This window comes from Papio anubis, chromosome 13 (genome assembly GCF_008728515.1).
Source record: "Papio anubis isolate 15944 chromosome 13, Panubis1.0, whole genome shotgun sequence".
Lineage (NCBI taxonomy): Eukaryota > Metazoa > Chordata > Mammalia > Primates > Cercopithecidae > Papio > Papio anubis.
In genome coordinates, this window is record NC_044988.1 from 20,775,795 (window position 1) to 20,790,524 (window position 14,730).

The window sequence follows — 14,730 nt, forward strand, 5'->3', positions numbered from 1 at the left end:
ATTTGTTATTTCAGTCAAACCTTTCTCTGCCAGCAGATTTTTCACCTTCCATCCCATACATTGCTACCCCCACATAAGTATCAGGACCACCCAGGGAACCTGACCACTGTAGCAAAGGTGAATGCCAGTCCCTGCCCCTGGTCCTGGCCTTTCTTTTTCTTGCCTTACTGTTTGACCTGAAATGGAAATACGACCCCCTGAGAGCTGCTGTGGGGTCAGGAGCAGTTTCCTCTACGGGAAATCATGCCCATAGCCCTTCAGAATGAGAGTTGGCCCAGTCTTGCTGAAAGTGACACACAGCTGGCTGTAGAGTCAACCCTTCTGGTTTTATGTGAAAACCATAGGAGGAACACTCAGTCTTCCCCATCTTCCCAGGTCACATCTCCTTTGCACCACCCATCAGATATTTTTGGTTTATTTTCTTTTTGAAAATAAAAACAAAACAAAGCCTGCCTGTAAGAGTACTCTACTCTATGTTCATTTTTAAAACTATTAAAAAATAAAAATGTCTGTCAAATCAAAGCCACCCAATGATAAGCCCCTATAAACATCAGCTCCTAAAGGCAGCTCATGGTCCTGCTGCTCTTCTAGGGCTAGTTATCTGCTAATACTCCAGTAGACTCGCCTGCTTGTTCTTTAGGTGGGCTGGGTGGCGTGGTCAAGCCCATCAGCCTGTTGTCAGAATCAGGAGAGAATGGTTATCATCAGTGCACTGATGGTTGGAAAAAGCCACCGCTTTTGCCTGCCACAGTCTTGTAACAATTCACCGGAGCCCTCAGGGCTAACCTGGTTTGCTGTGCTCTCCGTCCCTACCACCTCCTCCCTTTGCCATTTGCTCTTCTCCATTCTGTGTTGCAAGCTCAGTTTTTGTCTGTGTGACTGTCCGGTTTGTTCTGAAGAGAAGGCCACCTCCCCTCTCCCCAGCCCTGCCACAGCCCTCTCCAGGCACTGGCCTGCATGAAGTGTGCCTCTGGCTGCACCCATCCGGAACTTTAGAGAGAGATGCCACCTTTTCCTGCACCCTGAACAGCTTTTGTGCTCTGTAGGTAAAGATGCTCCAGATGTTACTTCTGAATTTGCCAAAGCTTTGTCTTCCACATTAGGAGTTTACACCACTCTCTTAGACCATAATGATGAGAAAGCTCCTTACTTACCAACCTACTGAGTTTGTCCTTCTGGCTTCTGATGAGCGTTTAAAAAGCAGTAAACATGAATCTTATTTGGTGCTTGGTATTTTGCTGTGAGGAAGTTTTGTCATTTGGGCCAATAGAGAAGTGCCAGCTGCACAGTGCTCTGTGCCAAAAACTGTAAGGTGGGGGCAATCAAAAGGGCTGCAGAAGTTAGCCTCAAAGCCAGGCCCTGCCAAATGTCCCACCTGTTGAAAATACTGGTGCATGATGGCAGTATTTGAATAAATAATTCAGTCTTCAGCTTTGGTGACCTTGATATGAGCTATTGCCAGAGGCCCTGCACACAATGTAGAAGAATGAGGCTCAGTACCCATCTCTGCCACTTGCTAGTCTGTAACCTTGGTATATTACTTACCATCTCTGGGCTTCAATGACATCATCAGTCAAATGAGGGTGATCTCAACACCACTGTTCACATCCTATGAGCCAATAGCAATATCCTTGCCATCTGCATAAATCAAAGCAAAGAGGGGTTTGGATAGTTTTGCTCAGCCAACAGTATGGGGTCCCTCTGAGGCTAGAACTGGCTTTTTTTTTGAACTTGGAGCAGAGAAACCCATTTAAATAATGGAGAAAAATAACACCAAGTAATTTTAACAAGGATTCTTTTTTTTTTTACTTCTCTTATTTCATTATAGGAGATTCAGGTAACCTTCTCTGCAGTCTTGCTGGACAAATGACCCTGAAAAGAATGAGGAGAAGAGTTGCTGGCTGGTGTGTGTGTGTGTATGTTTTGGTTGCGACTGTGACATCTTTCCTTCTGTCTCCATTCCATTTGCTGGCCAGCAAACTTGTGTTACATCCCTTTCATGCCTGTCTGTGTCACTCAGGTAAGGTTTGCGCCCTTGCTTCAGAGGGTCTCAGGAGACTCCTGGGGGGTTGCTCATGCACCCCACCCAGCACATACACCCTGAATTCACCTCACCTTTCTTGAGAAGAGAGTCTAATGAAAGAAATGTTTTTAAAAACAGACTTCAAATGAATTATGCTGTTGCCAACAGGAAATTTTACTTGAGTAAGTTGCATATCTGAGAATAGAAATTGAGGGGTTAGCTGACCCCTTCAAGGTATCTGGGAGGGGCAAAAAGTGAATGATCCTATGCATTCTAGTTATTGTACTTTGCCTGCAATGATAGTATTATCTGATTTTTTAAATTTAAATTTAAATTTTTTTAGCAGGAAGCAGCTATAGAAAAATTACAGTATTATCTGAAATATCTCCCAAGCCTGCCAATGGCACTGGCTCTTGATTTTGGAGGAAAACTTTCATGTGGAAATCTTTTTCTTTTAGTTCCCTCCTTCAGTTATCCCCTCTCCTTCTACTTTCTTCCTTCTCTTTTTGCCTCTTCTTCCCTTCTTAAAGATCCTCTACCCAAAAGAACAAATTTTCATTTATAAATTTTCATTTTCCTTTATAAATTTCTGTACTTTTTATATTGAGACATTTCTTACTTAGACAGCGATCATGAAATAGTAAGTTGATCCCATAGTATTCCTTTAGTTAAATAAACTTGGATGAACATGATGCTGCAGCATTCCAAGGGCAGATAGCATTTACACAGTGAGCTGAACTGCCATTTAAAATGACGTCTGAAGTACTGTTTATAAATCTCAGTCTTTCCCTTTCAAAAAAAAATTTCTTAGAAGTTCATGGAAATAAAGAAAGAAATCCAAGTAACTGAGCAGTCATGATCTTGAAATTACTGTAACACTCTGGAGCCAAATTGCTACATTTAGAAAGATGCTTTTGAAAGGATGCTTTCTTACTTGCTTTTAAGTTGGATTCATTATGTCTATTGTCTCTTTTAATGAACTTCTGTCTTTTCATCATGCTGAGGATGAATTGCTTGTCTGTGCAGTGTGAGGATTAGTATAGCTAAGCCACCATATCCTTTGTGAATTTCTATTTAGTTATGCATCTTCAGAAATGAAATTGTGGTAACAAGCAATTTTTGTATTAAGATATGTCTCCTCCTGCCATTTTCCTTCATATTGCATTCTAAAAAGTAGTTGATAAATACCTGCATATTGGAAAGATGGAACTAAAGCAAAAAAATCCAGAGAGAAGCTACTACATTACTTTCTTACAAATATGTGTTGCATCAGTTGAATACTTACATAGGTAGCATCTTCTAAGATCTGTAGTGTAAATACTGTGTTCAACAATACCATATCATCACTTGTAGTATAAATACTGTATACAACTACCTCAAATTAGTAATACTCACAAACCCATAATTGAGTATATTTTTAGTTAGTATTGGTCTCTTCCCCCATCTTTTTTTGCAGTAGAGTCACACTCTCTTTGTAGAAAACATCTTATTAAACTGCTTTTTCAAGAGTTAATTAACTCCATCCAAATCTATATACAGCCATTACTTTACTGCCATGTAATCACCAGCGAGTATTTAGAGTTCTGAAAAAACTAACACGTTGCGTTCTGGGAGGACTGGACCAGGCTTAAGCGTATGTCCTGTCCTCCTACTCAAAGCTTGAAGAAAATCCCTTTAATGATTCTATAGTCCAGAACTATATGACATCAATTGCAATCGTTTAGACAGGGATACTAAAAAATAAAAATGCACACATTGCTTCCCTTTTTAAGTGTGAAAGACGCATGACATTCCATATAGTTACCTGTGGGGTTCTGACTGACACCTGCTGTGAGTTTCAAAGAAACTGTGGGAATGTAAAGCTTGCTTAAAAGAGGGCAATTCCAAAATTATGCCAGAGCTTTCAAAAGATGGGGAATGGTGTCCTGAGATGTATCTACATGTTCCTTGACCCCTGGAGTTTCAAGGGCCACACGTTCCACCTGCTGTTTTCCCACCTGCTGTTTTCTCAGCACCTCCTGCAAGTAGCACTTACACTCCTCAGTCCCATGTTACCAGGAAGCAGTTCTCGAGATTTCCCAAAAGTACAGAATTTTGTACGACTCAAATATAATTTAGCCAGACCCATCTGTGGTTTTCCTCCTCTTATGAGAGGAAGTTTTCTTCCTCTTCGTAGAATTCAGAACCTAGCCCCTTAACAGAACTCAACATGTAAGTTTCTCAGAACTCTAAATACTCACTGAGTGATTACGTGGCAGTAAAATATTGGCTGTATATAGTTTTTTTGTTGTTTTTTTGAGACAGAATCTCACTCTGTCACCCAGGCTGGAGGGCAGTGGCGCAGTCTTGGCTCACTGCAACCTCTACCTGCCGGGCTTAAGCAATTCTCCTGCCTCAGCCTCCCAAATAGCTAGGATTACAGGTGTGCGCCACCACATCTGGCTAATTTTTGTATTTTTAGTGGGGACGAGGTTTCACCATGCTGTCCAGGCTGGTCTTGAACTCCTGGCCTCAAGTGATCTGCCTACCTCAGCCTCCCAAAATGCTGGGATTAGAGGCATGAGCCACAGTACCCAGCCTGGCTGTATATAGATCTGGATGGAGTTAGTTACTCTTGAAAAGCAGTTTAGTTAGATATTCTCTACAAAGAGAGTGTGACTCTAGTGCAAAAAAGATGGGGGAAGATATGCCCAAAAATATACCCAGTTATGGGTTTGTTGTGTCATGTAGCTCTGGACTGTAGAATCATTAAACAGAGATTTCCTCCAAGCTTTGAGTAGGAGGACAGGACATACCCTTAAGCCTGGTCTAGTCCTCCCAGAGCCCAATGTGTCAGTTTTTTCAAAACTCTATATACCCACTGGTGATTACATGGCAGTAAAATATTGCACAGAACAAGGCCTGGCTAGAACTTCTCATGGGTTCTTGCACTGTCTGTTGATCCCAGGGGCACTGCAGGCCTTGAAATCAAAATAAAGGTGTTTTAATTGTCTACTCGCTAGTATTTGGTCACTGGAGTGTGTGAATGAGAGATTATATTGCACTTCAGTGGCTAAATTCTCCCTTTAAATTAAGCAGTGTCTAAAACTAAAAAGAACTAAAGAGGATCAAACAGAATCTCTTTCTTAGCCATCAGAAGAAAGAAGTACTGTATAAGTACTTACATATTAGTATTATATAAATCAGACATTCATGTCAGTCTTGCCCCCTCTCATTTTTTGTTCTGTTGAATATTTACACACCCTCTTCACAACTATGTACAACACATATAATCATCCGTAATATATGAATAGCCTACATATGCAAATCTAATTGTGCTATATATTTAACACTCTATAAAACATAGATGTTAACCACTGAAAGATAACTGTATGTGTATATACCTACAGACCTATAGTCAACATAAGCCCCATTTCATGCTGCTAATATACCCACAAAGACACACTTGCCAAGGCTTCAGATTTATCCATTAGGTCAGATATTACCTTGTTAAGAGCTTTCAATTGGTTACAAATGTCTTTTTGTTTGTCCCCCAGGATACTATGGGGACGGTCTAAATGCCATCATTGTGTTTGCCGCCTGTTTTCTGCCAGACAGCGGTCGGGCGGATTACCACTATGTCATGGAAAATCTTTTCCTGTGAGTGATACTTGTGACAAAGTGCTTTGAGTTAATGTCTGTGGCATGTAATGGCAGATCGATCATCTTTAATTAAAGAAAATAGATGATGTAGAATATTCTAAGCCTTCAATGAAACATCAGTAAGGTTTCTGTCAAGGAATGTTGCTCAAGGGGCTAAAACCTTTAAAGGAGTTCTTTTGTGGGTAGACTAGACTGAAAACAAAATGAACAGAATTTTGCTTGCATTTTAAAATTCTGTAATATTTCCTTTGGGCAAAGTATTATTTTTGTTCCTTCATAACATGTTCTTAGTCAGCTAAGACTGACTATAACCTGACTTCATTAATATCTGCCCTTATTTAACCTGAGTTACCCTTAGTATTTGATACCATTGTTGACAGTTTTGAAAGTCAGGATTCTTTCTAACCCATACATTTTTCTAGTGTACCTGCATTTAAAAGATAGCATACCGATAAATGAGTAATACTCTCAGAGGAATACTCTTAGGTGACTGTATTCTCCCCAAGGTAAAGAGGTAATATGCACAACCATTCTTAAATTTCATACACCCTGTACTTTTAATGTTATGTAATTATGGTGTCAATAGGATGAAATATTTTATGTGGGAACTGAAAACATTCCTTTTCCTTCCTGTGATCAGATATGTAATAAGTACTTTAGAGTTGATGGTAGCTGAAGACTATATGATTGTGTACTTGAATGGTGCAACCCCAAGACGGAAGATGCCAGGGCTAGGCTGGATGAAGAAATGCTACCAGATGATTGACAGACGGTATGTGCGCTCTGTTATTTAATCACTATTTTGATTTTGGTAAACTGAAGGCTAAACAACCACATGGTATACTGTTATTATCTTCATTATACACAAGAAGAAACCAAGTCTCAATAAGACCAAATAAATTGTCTAAGTTGCTATTAAGCACGTATTCCTTTCGAAACAGTAAAGGTAATGCTGGTGAGAATAAACAAAAACACACCATGTGGGTTATAGATTCATGCACTCTAAGAACATAACCATTCTATTTTACATTTATTTCTATGAGAAAATGAGGTTTGAATCATACAAGTTTCAAATTACATCTCAAAAAGCATTCTCGTAATTAATCATGGCCATTCTATATCTTCCTACCAGGTAATAGTAACTTGCATAGAACTCCCTAAAATTATATATATACACACACATTTTTGTTGTTGTTGGAGTCTCACTAGTGTCACCTAGGCTGGAGTGCAGTGGCATGATCTTGGATCATGGCAACCTCCGACTTCCGGGTTCAAGTGATTCTCCTGTCTAAGCCCGCTGAGTAGCAGGAACTTACAGGCGGGCACCATCACGCCCAGCTAATTTTTTTATTTTTATTTTTAGTAGAGACGGGGTTTCAACATGTTGGCCAGACTGATTTTGAACTCCTGACCTCAGGTGATCCGCCTGCCTTGGCCTCCCAAAGTGCTGGAATTACAGGCCTGAGCCACCACGCCACACTTAAATTATATATATTCTTATTTAGGAATATGTTTTATGCTTTAATTCCCACTGAAAATGGGTTAAGAGTAATGTATTTTTTCTTTTTTCAAAATAGGTTGAGGAAGAATTTGAAATCATTCATCATTGTTCATCCATCTTGGTTCATCAGAACAATCCTTGCTGTGACACGACCTTTTATAAGGTATAGTTAATATTGTCATAAAATAAAAGTACTACTAGTAGTTTTTTAAAAATATGTGCTTATTGTCCTAAAAACAAGAATTCATAAACTAAGAGTACCCAGGGAAATATATTTGTCTCTGTCTTTCCTAGAAAGGTGCTTTGGACTATTCATCAAGCATCCCTAATTAAGAGAGAAAATGCTTTCATTATGAATATTTCCCCCAGATCATTATAAAACATGACCTCTAAATTGCTTGCTATAAACATGGAAGATGAAGTGGTGGGATTTTCATACCACATTAGAAAGGGGAATAGATAATACATTTAAAGTGATATGTTATTATGTAAAGAATAGAAAGGTAGAGTAATATGACGATGGAAAATAAAGATGAGTCAAGGCAGAAACAGAAGCCATATCATGTCTCAATTGTGCCATTTCTTCTGAACAGACCTATGCAATGTTTGTATAACTAGCAAAGTTATATAGCGTCTGGGCAGCCATTTTGAGAGCTGTGTTTTGATCACCCATGAGGAGTCTTGGTTTCAATTCAGTGAATATTTATTTGTCACTTATTTTATGTTAGGTTCTGTATAACCTTACATCTTGGTGATGCAAAATAAAGTAAGATATGGTTCTTTTTTTTTTTTTTTGAGACGGAGTCTCGCTTTGTCACCCAGGCTGGAGTGCGGTGGCCGGATCTCAGCTCACTGCAAGCTCCGCCTCCTGGGTTTACACCATTCTCCTGCCTCAGCCTCCCGAGTAGCTGGGACTACAGGCGCCCGCCACCTCGCCCGGCTAGTTCTTTGTATTTTGTAGTAGAGACGGGGTTTCACCATGTTAGCCAGGATGGTCTCGATCTCCTGACCTCGTGATCCGCCCGTCTCGGCCTCCCAAAGTGCTGGGATTACAGGCTTGAGCCACCGTGCCCGGCCAGATATGGTTCTTAATATAGTAAGACTTCAAATAGTTAAATGAAAGGAATAGTATTATTTTCTAGACAGCTTTAAAAACAATAAAATCTTGCCCACCATCAGGATACAGATTAGATTAATTGAAGTTTTAAAGTTATTAATGAATTTCTTTTAAAACTTCTGATAACTTTGCTTCTGGGGAAAAAAATAAACTTTAAAATCTTTTTTGTGTGTGCATAGATTTTACTTTAGCTTCCAGATTCAATCTTTCTTGTTCAGTATTTACTTATATTTATTTATTATTCTTATTCCCCACTTCCAATTGCTAATGCTGAAAAATGTACCTGAAAATCAAGAATTGTTAAAATGGTAAACTGAATCTAAACAATCACATGATATACTGTTACTATCTTCATTATACACAAGAAGAAACCACTGAAGACACAAAGTTATCAGAATTTTTAGAAGAAATTCATTAATAACTTCAAGATAGAAAAATTTCAATTAATCTTCAACTGAGTAGCAAGATTCACCCTAGTTTCCCTCTGTTTACCATACTATGTTAAATTGCTTTTAAAAATATTATGACCAGCTGAGCAGGGTAGCCCACACCTGTAATCCCAGCACTTTGGGAGGCCTAGGTGGGCAGATCACTTGAGGTCAGGAGTTTGAGACCAGCCTGGCCAACATGTGAAACCCCATCTCTACTAAAAACACAAAAAATTAGCCAGGCATGGTGGTGGCGTGCCTGTAGTCCCAGCTACTAGGAAGGCTGAGGCAGGAGAATCGCTTGAATCTGGGAGGTGGAGGTTGCAGTGAGGCAAGATCACACCACTGCACTCTAGCGTGGACAACAGAGTGAGACTGTGCCTCCAAAAAACAAACAAACAAACAAATTTAGACCTATTTAAGGTATACAAAGAGCCACTTATTTTAATTAATTTCAGGAAATGCTTTAGGGAGTAGGAATCAATGTATGCTGGTAAGCTTTCAAAAAGTGTAATGGGTAGAAAGTTTAATGGGTATAATCAGTAATTATGATTCATCAAAGTTTGCTTAATAATTCAGCACTTATAAAACAAAGGTTTTTTCTTAAGTAATGTTAAAAGATAAACCTTAGACAAATCAATCAGTTTATTACAGCAAAAAATGATTTATGAACCCAGCATCACTTAGAACCAGGAGAGGTTCAGAGAGCTCCACCCAGCAAAGTGGGCAGACAGTATTTGTCCAGAGAAAAGCAAGGTGACGTATAGAAATAGCTTGATGGGGTACAGCTCAGCAGTTATCTTATTTGGGTACAGTATGATGAAGCATTTGCCTTATATGGTCATGGTCTGATCATTTGGCAACCTGTGATTGCTGCAGCTCAGCTGCTTTGATTGGCTGAGACTCAGCTAGTCTTTGCAAAAATATACTCGTAAGTTAGGTTGGAATTTTATTTACATACTATGTTAGGTTGCAGTTAGCTACCTAGGAACTCAAACTACAGAGAAAGCCTTAAGCCAAATGTGGTTTAACAATAAGAAAACATTTGTTACTGTAAGGATATTAAAAATTATTATAATTCAACACTACTTATGGAAGGGAGTTTCAAGATAATAACAACAACAGTAATAATGAAATTATAGCAATAGTGTTGTGGTAAATTATGACTAATAATGGCTTAATTTATTGAGTGCTTATTTGCATTACCTCATTTAACCTAATGACAGTCCTCCGAAGTAGATACTTTTTTGTTTGTGTTTTGTTTTGAGACACGGTCTCCTTCAGTCACCCAGGCTGGAGTGCAGTGGCACGATCATGGCTCATTGCAGCCTCAGACTCCTGGGATTAAGCAATCCTCCCACCTCAGCCTCCCGAGTAGCTGGGACTATAGGTGTATGCCACCACACTCAGCTAAATTTTTTTTATTTTTTTGTAGAGGCGGGGTCTCATTGTGTTGTCCAAGCTGATCTCAAACTCCTAGGCTCAAGCAATATGCCTGCCTTGGCCCAAAGTGCTGAAATTACAGGCATGAGCCACCACGCCCAGCCTGAAGCAGATCCTGTTTACTGTTTCCATTGTATAGGAAAAACTGCTGAGGTTCAGGGAGGTCACATAAATTGTCTAAAGCAGGAACCAGCAAACATTGTTTATAAAGATTCAACTAGTAAATAGTTTAGGTTTCACTGGCCCTATGGTTTCAGTCACAACTACTCAACTCTGCCATTATAGAGTAAAAGCAGCCATAGGAAACATGCAAACAAGTAAGTGGCCGTGTTCTGATGAAACTTTTTTTTTGAGGCAGTCTCACTCTGTTGCCCAGGCTGGAGTGCTGTGGTGCGATCTTGGCTCACTGCAACCTCTGCCTCCCCGTGCTCAAGCGATTCTCCCACCTAAGCCTCCCAAGTAGCTGGAACCACAGATATGTACCACCACACTTGGCTAAGTTTTTGTGTTTTTGGCAGAGACAGGGTTTGCCGTGTTTCCCAGGCTGGTCTTGAACTCCTGAGATCAGGTGATCTGCCCACCTTGGCCTCCCAAAGTGCTGGGGTTACAGGCATGAGCCACCATGCCTGGCCTCTGATAAAACTTCATTTATGAAAACCGAAATTGAATTTCCTATGATTTTTACGTCGTAAAATATTCTCTTTTTGTTGAGAGGGAGTCTCACTCTGTTGCCCAGGCTAGAGTGCAGTGGCATGATCTTGGCTCACTGCAGCCTCCACCTCCTGGGTCAAGTAATTCTCCTGCCTCCGCCTCCCAAGTAGCTGGGAATACAGGCATGCACCACCACACCTGGCTAATTTTTGTATTTTTAGTAGAGACGGGGTTTTACCACGTTGGCCAGGCTGGTCTTGAACTCCTGACCTCAAGTGATCTGCCTGCCTCGGCATCCCAAAGTGCTGGGATTACAGGTGTAAGCCACTGCACCCAGCCAACATCATAAAATATTTTTATTTTTACATTTTTTAACTACTTAAAAAAACATAGAAATCATTCTTCACTCAGGGGCTATAAAAAACAGACAGGCTTATGCCTGTAATTCCAGCTACTCAGGAAGCTGAAGCAAGAGGATTGCTTGAGGCAAGGAGTTCAAGATCAGCCTGGGCAACATAGGGAGACCCTGTCTCTGGAATTTTTTTTTTTTTTAATTTAGCTAGGCACGGTAGCATGTGCCTATAGTCCTAGCTACTCCAGGGGCGGAGACAAGAGGATCACCTGAGCCCAGGAGTTCAAGGCTGTAGTGAGCTATGATCATGCCACTGCACTCCAGCCTGGATGACAGAGTGAGTCCTAGCCTCTAAAAAAATAATAAAAAACTAACAGCAAGCTGACTTCAGCCACGAGCTATCATTTACCAACCTCAGGTCTAGGGTGACACAGCCTATAAATGATAGGCTCAGTCTTTGAAACCAATTGTCTGCCCAATTCTAAAGAAAACCTACATCAAGTACTGAATAATTGTATTCTACAGTTTCATCATGTAGGAACCCCTCTAAAGATCCTCCTTTGAATCCATTTACTTCAGTGTTAGCAACTTGTAGATCTGAAAAAAGAGACCACTAAGATGTATGATAGGTCTTTTCTCTACTAAAGGGTAGCATTTATGATAGAGGTATATGGCAAGTTCATTTTAAACAATGAGTTATTGGCAGTTTGGAGATTTCTCAAAGAACTTAAAACAGAACTACCGTTCGACCTGCCAGTCCCATTACTGGGTAAATACCCAAAGGAACATAAATCATTCTACCATAAAGACACATGCACACGTGTGTTCATCGCAGCACTATTCACAATAGCAAAGACATGGAATCAACCTCGATGCCCATTAACAATGGATTGGATAAAGCAAATGCAGAACATATACACTGTATAGCAGCCATGAAAAAGAACTAAATCACTTCCTATGCAAAAACATGGATGGAGCTGGAGGTCATTATCATGAGTTATCCTAAGAAAACCAAATACCGCATGTTCTCACTTATAAGTGGGAACTGTACATTGAGTACACTCCAGACACCAGGGACTACTAGAGGGTGGAGGGTGGAGGAGAGTGAGGATCAAAAAACTACCTGTCAGCTACTATGCTCATTAACTAGGTGACAAAATAATCTGTACATCAAACCACTGTGACATGCAGTTTACCCATGTAAAAACCTGCACATGTACCCCTGAAACTAAAATAAAAGTTGGGGGAAAAAAATGAGTAATTTGTCTGTGCCAAGCACTGGATTGGGAAATAACAAGGCTCAATTGCTGTCCTTAAGGAGCACAAAGCCTTAAGCAGACATGGGCAGACAAGTGAACAGTTACAATACAGCATACAATTGCACTTTGAGGAGGTGATGACTCAAGGTGAGGGTGAGTTTGGGGGTATACCTGGTAGAGAGCGAAAGCTGAAAATCTGCTTCAAGAGAGGCTTTGCAGAAGGAAGCCTTCCCTCGAGGTGAGTTTTGAAGGACTAGTAGGACTGGCCAGCTGAAATTAGGGAGAAGAGCAATTCAGGTTGAGAAAACAGGTAGACAAAACGCCAGCTACAAATACATCAATAAAGAGAGAACATGGCATGTTCAGAGAACTGTAAAATTCCAGTGAATATTAACACTGGAGCTGGAGGTTTTTCCATTTGCATGACTCCTTCTCCCTCTCAGTCACCCACTCAGTCTTTTATCAAAACCTTATTTTGCTCAACAACTCCACAGGAAGAAAAAGGCTTAATATAGCATATCACCGGTAATGTGTGTTGACCCAAGACCTATCAGGAGGAACAGAAGCTACTGTATGGAGAGGACGGTTGTTCACAGGTCTCTTGGACCCAGGGCCAAAATTGGAAGTAAAGTGTTAAAGATAGATGGATAGAGGAAACACCTCAAAAAAGCTTCTTACTAGAATGCACAGTAGTTGAACACAAGGCAGTACGGATGGTGCACAGCTCAGCAAGATCCCAGTAGACTACAGAGACCTTTTCATTTGAAACCATTCAAGAACATTAGACCCTTGATCAAGTTCTCTTTCAGGTGGAATGATACACTTTTTAAATTAGTTTGCCATTGCACAAGTAATAAGAAAATGCACTCTTGAGAAATGCATCCTATCATTACAGATAAGACCAAGTTCTTCCTTTAACAATTACCAATTCCTCTTCCTAATCCCCTTCCCCAGAGGCAAAGTCCTTTATCAGTTTCATTGGTATCCTTCCAAGTTGTTCTCTGTGCATTTACACATATCTAAAACGAACACATTTAGATGAAAGCTGTTAGTAATTTAAATCCAGTTATTGGAACATATATTTGAATGTTGGTTCATCTAGAATAAATGTTCAACCTAAAACTTTAAAGACAACAACATTTTTAAAAATAAAACAAAGTTTTAAAAAGTGAGTTTACATATGTTTTTTTAGTATCATCAAACTTGGTAGATGCTGAAAGAACTAATGATAAGATTTTTGTTTGTTACAAACAAACAAGTAAACAGAGACAAACGAGTCATACAGCAGTGATTATTCAGAGTAGCAGGAAACACTGGGAGGCCGCACAATGTATGGCCAAGAGTGTGAATGCCAAAGTCAGACTGCCCAGATTAGTACAGGCTCTGCCATTTACTAATGGTGAGACCTTGGGCAAACACTTAACTGCTCCGTGTCTGTTTCCTTATCTTTGAAAAGCGGATGATAATAGTGTCTACCTCACTAGGCTGTAATAAGAAATACATGCATTCATATGTGTAAACCACTTAAAACAGCATTTGGCCAAATACTGCACGATCTCACTTATATGTAGCATCTAAAAAAGTTGAGCTTACAGAAGTAGAGAGTGGAATGGTCGTTACCAGAAGCTAGGGGTTGGGAGTGAGGAGATGTTGGTCAAAGACCACAAAATTTTGGTTAGGAGGCATACGTTCCAGAGCCCTATTGAACAATATGGTGACCATAGCTAATAACAATGTGTTGCATCCTAGAAAACTGCTAAGTGAGGAGATTTTCAGTATCAAAAAAAAGCATGTGAAGTAATACATATGTTAATTAGCTTAGTTTAGCCATTCCACAATGTATACATATTTCAAAACATCATGTTAAACATTTTTACATGGCAATTTAAAAAATAAATTTAAAAAACAAAACAAAACACCACCACCACCAACAACAAAACAGTGTCTGGTACATTGTAACTCATCAAATAATGTTAGCCTCTTTTCTTAGTGAGAGTGCTGGGGCAAGATGTTAAGTGTATCAGGATTTTCAAGAAAAGGCAATAGTCTTGGGATGGATAAGGTAGTGACTAATGATACATATTTTTTCTTTTTCTTTTTTTAGTTCAAAATTCAGCAGTAAAATTAAATATGTCAATAGCTTATCAGAACTCAGTGGGCTGATCCCAATGGATTGCATCCACATTCCAGAGAGCATCATCAAGTAAGTCCTGACGGTTTCAGAGATTTCTTAAGAAATAGTACTAGTTTGAGGCTGGGTGTGGTGGCTCATACCTGTAATCCTAGCACTCTGGGAGGCCAAGTGGAAGAATCA

General features: G+C 39.8%; 1 protein-coding gene across 16 annotated transcripts in view; it reads left to right on the forward strand.

Annotated features, from left to right (window-relative positions):
* The window catches only part of PRUNE2 (prune homolog 2 with BCH domain), a 293,156-nt gene that overhangs the window by 260,766 nt on the left and 17,660 nt on the right, over positions 1 to 14,730 (forward strand). For 9 of the 16 annotated variants that reach the window (XM_009188956.3, XM_009188962.3, XM_009188968.3 and 6 more), the window contains exons 13-17: positions 1,829 to 1,837; positions 5,560 to 5,662; positions 6,306 to 6,437; positions 7,243 to 7,329; positions 14,521 to 14,619. In XM_009188956.3, coding sequence (XP_009187220.3) covers positions 1,829 to 1,837; positions 5,560 to 5,662; positions 6,306 to 6,437; positions 7,243 to 7,329; positions 14,521 to 14,619 — 430 coding nt within the window. Of the gene's footprint in view, positions 1 to 1,828; positions 1,838 to 5,559; positions 5,663 to 6,305; positions 6,438 to 7,242; positions 7,330 to 14,520; positions 14,620 to 14,730 lie in introns of those variants that run through there. The other 7 variants (XM_009188959.3, XM_009188966.3, XM_009188971.3 and 4 more) reach the window with 2 other exon arrangements.